This window comes from Rhea americana, unplaced genomic scaffold, assembly GCF_003343005.1.
Source record: "Rhea americana isolate MKP2758 unplaced genomic scaffold, rheAme1 scaffold_191, whole genome shotgun sequence".
NCBI classification, from domain to species: domain Eukaryota; kingdom Metazoa; phylum Chordata; class Aves; order Rheiformes; family Rheidae; genus Rhea; species Rhea americana.
In genome coordinates, this window is record NW_028186050.1 from 1,202,827 (window position 1) to 1,211,043 (window position 8,217).

At 45.6% G+C, this 8,217-nt stretch overlaps 2 protein-coding genes across 2 annotated transcripts in view; one reads left to right on the forward strand and one right to left on the reverse strand.

Moving 5' to 3' along the window:
• SDF2L1 (stromal cell derived factor 2 like 1) overlaps positions 1–332 on the reverse strand; it is a 4,064-nt gene extending 3,732 nt beyond the window's left edge. Inside the window, exon 1 of the mRNA XM_085302730.1 lies at positions 105–332. Within this exon, the coding sequence (XP_085158856.1) occupies positions 105–273 (169 nt within the window). The 5' untranslated portion in view covers positions 274–332. The remainder of the gene's footprint in view (positions 1–104) is intronic.
• A 468-nt stretch (positions 333–800) lies between these two features.
• YDJC (YdjC chitooligosaccharide deacetylase homolog) overlaps positions 801–8,217 on the forward strand; it is a 24,285-nt gene continuing 16,868 nt past the window's right edge. Inside the window, exon 1 of the mRNA XM_085302733.1 lies at positions 801–994. The gene's annotated coding sequence lies outside the window, so the exon portion shown is untranslated. The remainder of the gene's footprint in view (positions 995–8,217) is intronic.

The window sequence follows — 8,217 nt, forward strand, 5'->3', positions numbered from 1 at the left end:
CCCCTCACCACTTCCCAGGTCCCCCGCCCTTCCCCTGCCGGCCTCCCAACATTTCCTTGCCCCCAGCCCCCTCAGCGCGGCGCTCCCGCCCCGGCCCTGCTCACCGGAGCCGTACTTGACCTCGTGCGAGTGGAGCCGCACGCTGTGCCGGGTGTTGAGCAGCTTCAGCACCGAGCCGCAGGTAACAGCGCCCGGCGCGGGCTCCTTGCCGCGACACGGCCCGCGCAGCAGCGCCAGCAGCAGCAGCGGGAAGAGGCGGCAGCCGCCCCGCATTGCTCCGCAGGCCGGCCGGCACCGCCGCCCCTTCGGCCCCTCGCAGCGGAGCCCGCTTCCACCCCCCTCCGCAACGCCAGCCAATCGCACGGTGCCAGCACCTCGGCCGGCCAATCCCCGCCCGCCCTCTGCTCGAGCTCCCTCGCGCATTGGGCTATGGCCTAATGACCTCACCACCGGGAGACCCCCGGCGGGAGGAGCTCATTGGGCCGAGGGATAAGAGGTGGCCAATGAGAACAAGCGGCGTGGCACCTCCCCGGGAGGGAGGGAGGCTGAGGCGGACGGAGGCCGTCTTTCCTCAGCGGCCCCGGGCAGGCCGCGGGTCGGGGCCCTCCTGGGCCTGGGCGCGGCCCCGCTGCCGCCCCGGCCGGGCCGTGGTTCCCCCTGCCGCCTTTGCGCACAGCCGGAGCACCCTTACCCCGGGGCTGCGGGGCAGCAGCCTGGAGCGGTGCTGGTGGGATCGCTCCTCCCTCTCGCTGCGAGTGTTCTCGTGCCGAAGCCGGGTTTATTTCGGAGGCCAGGTCTGTTACGGCAGTTCTCGTCTGACACCCCGTCTGGAGCTGTAAGAAGTGGAGAAGCTGGGCCGTTCTGACTAGTTGTTATAGGTCTCGTAAGGAAACGCGCTGCAGAGCGCACTGATCGGTGCGTTATCGTCAGGGCTTGGGGAAAATGGATGTCCTCACTAGAAGGAGAGCACTGCCAGACATGAGCCAGCTCTAAGGTAACTAGCCTGCATGCAGGCAGTGGTTTAGATGCAGCCTCAGGGAGCTGGTATTAGTACTGGCAGGTAAATTGGCCTGTGCCGCGGCTCTCGGGCCGCTGCTGGCTCAGAGCGAACAGGCAGGATGTTAGTTGAAGTAGGTTTGCTCTTCCCTGCAGCTCCCGCTCTTAAAGAAGTGTAAGCTTACCCTCGTTTTAGGTCTCCCTCTCAAAAGTGCAGTTGGTACCATTCAAAATGCTAGTGCAAGAACATGCTGAAAAACAAAGCAAACTCAGGGTAGTGAATTCRCTTTCATGAGAATATACCACTGGTCCAATCCTGTCGGCATGRCATCAGAACTTCCCTTGATAGGGCATAATCTATGCCAAGAAGAGCTAAMAGTGACTGCGCTATCGTTACGCTGTAATGATAATGTCTGTGCTTTCAAAGCACAAGGTTCACCAGTGATTCAGTCTTTTCTTTTGTGAAGTTCTTGTAACAAAAAGATTATTAAGCTTGATATACAGTATACACTGGCACTCTGTATAAAAGACAGCTGCATAAATTAATATGCATACTTCTTTCATTCATTGTGTAGTTCTGAAGACTGAAAAATACTACATTTTTTTCCCCCCAAAAATGTGTCCTTTATCAACAAGACACAACCACAGACAAAAGACTGCACAGTATCTCCTACATGGCCCGTTAGCTCTACCTCTGAAACTGCTAATTTGATTGTCCCATATATTRCATCATGGGTAGTCTGGTGTGAGTTTGGTGTAATGCTCTTAGGAATACAACATAATTCAACAGGGCAAAAGCTTTTGACCTTCCTAGCAGCAACGAAACAGGWAGGAAGGGCACCTGTCTTGGGACTTGAGTAGTTGTAACAATGGTATTCTATGTGYGCAACAGCAAAGAACTGCAACACTGCACTTCCTATTATAGGTTGATTTAGAAAGCATGTTATTGCTGCTGGCTAGTGGAAACATCATAAGATACTCAGCTGATTCTTATCTTTTCCAGCAGTCTTGAATCTGTGAGGCTTTTTACTACCCACATGATATCACTCACTTGAATAACCATGGTATCATACCCATTTTATGTATCTATGCCTACATCTAAGCATCTCTGGACTTAAATCATGGGCCTGCATTAAAACAAGCCTGAGTCCAAAACTCAGTCACATACATGCACACATGCACATGCATACAYGGACTCAGTGTGTTTTTCTGTTGACTGTAAGTTAATTTTCTAGTGCCTGGAGTGTAAATATCTACTCGAAGCAAAAGATCAGACTTTAATAACTGAACACTRTTCTATGTCATTCTAAGAAACCACTCTTCTTGTAACTAAGACAATAGCTTGCACTTGCTGCTGTTTTTAAAAACTGGGCAAACTCAGATGTCTGTAGCTGCTATTTTAGCTGTGGAAAATTAATCACAYGGGGCTTTAGCTGGCACCTGTCCGTCTTTCTAAGAAGTCACTTGCTTKCAGTGCATTTAGTGCCATTTACATGGTGCTCCCTACAGTGCTTTTCAGTTGTACTTTAGAAACATAWTTGAGTTAGAATTATTGTTGGTAGAGAAGGGCATCAATGCCAAAAACCCACGGCAGTTCACAGCCACCTCATTGCTACGTGGCCTGCTATTGTTTTTAGTAGACTGCTGTAAGCTGCAGGTAAACTTGCCTCCAAAGTTATGTGAGGGGGCACATAATGAATGGAAACAACAGCTTCTTGGATAGGAATTTCATTATGATTCGTGTTTATGCACAGGAATAAAATAATCTAACAGCACATTAGAAGGAGAGAGTGTAGGATATAACTAGAACATGTTCTGCCTTCAATCACTTAATCCTGGAGTCCTTTCGCACACAAAGGATTTTCAAGGACTGAAAGCACCTACAATTTCTGCTCAGTTGCACTGTTGGTATAACCTAGCCTTCCTTGAAAAACAGGTTTTATTGGATTTGGCAGCAGCAATCTATCTGTATGTAAAAYTTAGGAGTGGGAGATCCAGAATTGGAGACGTGACACAGGAAAATTTCAGGGAAAGCAACGTATTATAGAAAAGCATTTTCCTCATTTTTATTTTGGCCTTAAGCTTTCCCTTTGGTTATGGGGAACTCTGCAGTGACATCTCCTGGATTCTTTTTCTCAGACTCTCACTAACCTTAGGCAAAACACACAGGACAATTCTGATGTTACTAGGGCCTGATCCAAAACCTTAAATCCACATCAGCTTTACTGTTGACCATTCTCTGCATCTGGTCCTTTCTCTGGTGTTAGTAAGGAGGAACTGTACTGAAATCAAGGAAATAACAGTGGAGAATCACACCTGTAAACGTTCTATGGTTCCTTCTACTTCTTTGTCTCCTCCTTTCACCACACAGTGGTGAACTGATGATTGTAACTTCACTCTAGATCAAATATTTTTACCTATTCACATGACTTTTAACAGACCTCTCTTAACTGTGACCTCTAAGCATGGACACAATACAAATAATAAACAGTAGTCATAATGGTAAAATGCTGTCACCCAAGGAGAAATTGAAACAACAAAAAGGTGGCTTCTCATCACTTAGTCTGTGTTGTTTAATATTAGAGAGTCAAAAGCAGCTATTAAGGTTTTTTTGATTCAATAGATATAAGCAAAATATAAGAATAAGCAGAGTAAATAAGTAGAAGACAATTGACAAAAACTGTATATACATGTTTAAACTGTAGAATTTCACAYCTGGAGGAAAACGATGCTTTTTGATTGCTATCCTGTTTCAAGTCTTTGGAGAAGGAAGGACATTCTTGGAAGTTCTTCAGTGTCCTGGCAATCTACATTCACTGACATTGTCAAGTATCTTTTGGCTATTCTCCTGACTGATGCTGGTCCTTCGAGAAGGAGGGATCTTCTCTTAGAGCTTCAGCAGAATTTAGTTGGATGAAATTTTCCAAGTGCTGAGAGAAGATGCCAGTTGCTCTAAGTGAACTGCAGGATTAGTTTCCATAGGTAGATAACATGTCTGAGGAGCTCTCCATGTTCTCACTGGTAACACTAGCTCTTTTGTAGAAGGAACATTACTGCCCATAAGGCTCYACAGAAATCTTTCCAGTGCCCAGTAACAAAGATAACAGCTTTCAGCTGCCACTCTCTTGCGACAGTAAGGAGTCCTCAGAGGTCCTACAGAAGTGTCTTCTTCCCTGTCTGGTAAAACATAATTTTACCTGGCTATCATTTGCAGTACTAGATTTTTTAGAAATGTTGTTTCTCTTAAAAGGTGAACAGCAATTTGCTTTGGGGAGCCCTCTACCTTTTGTGATAGACTTTCAGAAAATTTTGGAGGCAGCAGTTCAGTTTTCTCTGGCAGAGGAGTGATATTGTGCCTAATGGGTTTCTTGGTTCATTGTATCTGGTGATCCTATTTTGTTTAGAACATCATCACTACATCAAAACATCAGAACATTTTTTTTCGTCTGTCACTTCTGATGTAAGCTTTTGAAATTTAGAGCTGTTCAGGTTTCCAGTCAATCAATTTGTGATAAAAGTCTTTTGTCAGTGTCCTTCATTTTTTTAAAGAGAAACATCATCTCAAAGTGTACCCTTGTGAGAGGAACAAACATAACTCCAGGTTTATCTGAAAGTGATTTTTCTGTTACGCTTGTATAAAAAGCATTTTTTAACAAGAGACTAAACAATCTCCTCTTGACTTTCAAAAAACCTGCATCCTCCCAACTGTTCTTTTTTGCCTCTCCAGCCCTTCACCCTTTAGGAAGGAGGATCCTTGGAAGTAGAAGTGCAAACTATTTCCACTTGTCAAAACAGAACTGGAAAAAAAAAAATAAAAGGTTTATATGTTATTAATACTTGAGATGTAAATGTAGTGAGCATCAAGCATAAATTAATTTTTATTCTGCATTAGACAGTCTGGAGGAAACACAGCAGAGAGAAAATAACCCTCTGAAGAAAAGTAAGAAGAGAAAATGGATTAAAGTCCACTATCAATGAGCAGTGAAATTAATAACCATCAGTAAAGAAAGGCTGGTAGTTGAGTTGTGCATGAGCACACATTCTAAGTAATACTCGAATTGTGCTGTCTGCTATGCTATAATATAAAACAACAGATGAGTCAGTGAATAAAGAATTAATCTAAAAGCATACTTAGGGCCTACGCTTATAAGAAACACCACTCATGTATCCATAAGCCTATAGTCTTACTGAAGTCCTGAGACCTACCTAYCTGAAATTTTTCAAGGATGATTTGAGTCTGGTACTCTAACAGTACACCGTGATTAATGAAAAGTTAATATTAAGGTTATCATGACAAACTTTGCCTTTTAGCTGTATCAGCCATCTTGCTAACACCATGCACCTGGTCAGATTTTGACTCATTTTGTACTATTGTAAATTCAGATGACTTCAGAAAAGAGGAAAGGGAAGGTGATGGCGGTACTGTGTAGCCTCCATTGATCTGGCACACAAGGAAGCCTTTGGTCCTACCAGATATATTCCAGAATTTCAACTCTTTTTTTTGATATGAGAATCCATATGCATATTTCCACATCTCCAGGGGAGATGTGACCCCTGCTTAGTTGCTTCTGAAGCAGAAGTCATCTGCTGACAAAAGATGGAAAGCCATTGTTGGGTTTAGTGTGGGTGGAAGAGGTGGAAAGGGATGAGAAGATTGCAAGGGCCACCGACYTACTCACTCTGGTCTTTCTTCTCTTCCTGCAAGGAAGAGAAGGGGTTTGTTTGCACTAATGCAGGTACAACCTGGTATTATAAATATGTTCTGCAATGTAAATGTCTTTAGAAACTGCACCATGCCCATGTTTTGATTCCACACCCTCATGATACCAATCCCTGTCGACACCTGTAGATACTTCTCATCCTAACAGGCTTCTATTGCTTTTGCTCTCACTCTGATTTTACTCTGGGTAGTCATTGAATATACTGACATCAATCCCTGACAACATGGAGCACCACTGATGCCTGTTGAATTCCACACTGATTGATAGGGTTCGATAATAATATTAAATCCATTCGATAGGCTCCGATACCTCCCCTTCCTGACGTGCTTGCATACCTTCTGGTGTAGGGCTGATGTTGCCACAGGTGTCTGCTGCAGGCCTTCCATTTCTGCTGTGACACAGGCTGGGCCAGGCCWGGGTGTGCCAGCATTCCTGGAAGGGGACTGCTGGACCAGCACCAGGAGTGTGAACACAAATGCCTCGTTTCCTCTGAAAATGTGCTTCATTAGCATAATTTCTTTGGAATTTAATTCCATATATTTTTTCTATAAGGATCACTAAGAGTCACTAAAGAGGCTGCAGGCTATCCCCATCTCTCACTGTGATGCTCATTTCCTCTGGTCAGCATTCATTTACCTGCCAGGGAGAATTAAGCTTTTGGAAGTGGGAGCACATGTCTGCTCTAGATTCAGCTCAGATCTCCACTTTGCCTGTCTCAGAGCCTAAAGGGAGAACACAGCCTAGGAACCAATTCTTCCATGAACATTGCCACCACCCATTCCAGTTTTATTTTCTTCCTCTAAAGTACCAAAATGCTTTTACAAATGATGATCCAAATCTTAGCTRTCCCCTGCAAATTCTCTCAGCCAAATGAAAATGTTTTTTTTCTGCTTCAAAGCACTCTCAGACGGGAGACAGAGGCATTCCCTCTAGCATCATTTGTGGCAAAAGAAAGTCCTGTAGCAGTTTCCTACATGGGCTSCAATCAGTGGATCCCAAAGATTAACTGCGATGTAACCCACCTTGATTCATTGACTCCAGATTTCTTGTGAGGAAACAGATGTAGAGAACCGTGGGCTACACAAGTATTCATGGCCGTGTGTACAGGCATTTAATATCTCAGCTCTGGGTCTGAGAGAGGTCAGATTCCCTCTGCAGAGCTGTGCTGGCTTTCTCCCCACAGACAGATGGGTTCCCCTTTGCTGAGGAGCACTGCTGCTCTGAGTGTGCCTGCACATCGTCTCCTTTGCTTTGGCACTGGGTACATTGGCTGTCTTTTAGGAAGTGAAAGATGCAGAAAGAGGGAAATCCTGGAGGCTTTGTGGTTTCTTTTTTCTTTTTTTCTTTTTTTTAATCTAAGAACTGTCCAGAATTGAGAAAAGGGTTGTGGTTGCAGTGAAGGAGAGCTAAATTAGCTCAAATTACCTTGCCTTAGTCATGCCTTAAACAGGAGGTGGGTCAGTCCATTCTGATAGAAACAACTTCTGAAACCTTTTTCAATCCATTCCCCCTGCAGCTGCTCTTGCCTTCTGTCCTAAAAGCCTGTGCTTGGCCTGATAACTGTTTCCTTTCCTCCTCTACCATTTTCCCTCCATGCTAGCACAGGTTCAGACACAAAAGTCACCATCATCCATACAAGAAGCCCCATCCCTCTGTGATCCCTGCTCTCAGCCTCCTGCCCTTTCATCCTTGCTCTCCAGAGCTGGATAACAACATCCACCAAGACAGCTATCCTGGATCCATGGACAGGTTATCCCACATTACTTGGTCTCTTTCTGAATTGCTACTTACTCTCTCCCTGCCCCAAACATCAGTTTGTTATTTCTCCTGCYGTAGTGCAGTGGTTGAACTCTTGGAACCTTACTGACCAAGAAGGCATGTAGCCTACTCTGATACTTCATTTTCTCCTTCCACAACTACAAGTGCAGCCTGATGCTATTTCCCACTCAACTTTCCTTAACTACTCAGTGCTTTTCACTTTCATTCTGGTAGATCAAGGATAGACTTTGTGCAGGAAGGGAAACCAGCAGTTCAGTGCCAGGACAGACAGGATTTTACATGCAGTCTGACAGAGGACTGGCCTATACCCAGCACTGAACAACAGTATGTGTTGTAGGTGGCCCTTCCCCGGAGCAGTCTTCTGTGCTCCTCTGTGTCCTTCCCCCACCCACTTCGAGAGCCATTAGGGACTTCCTGACCTGAGTTCATCAAACTGCAGTTTTAAACTCGTGCAGAATTTTCACTGCCAACAGGCCCAGGTGGGTAAAAAAACAAGCAAGCAGCGCTCAGAGGCTGCTACGGAGGTGATGGGCTCGGTGTTGCGTATTCACGGCATTGGTGGGATGATTAATTTCGCACTGAAGGAACCAAGGTGCGTGGCCGCATCGCCAGCCCCCCTTGCAGCTGCAGACACAAGCGTGGTGACGGAGAAGTGGCACCGAGTGCCGGCGGCCGCGCAGGGCAAGGCCTGAGCGCTGCCCGGGCCTGCGGCACAAGCCGG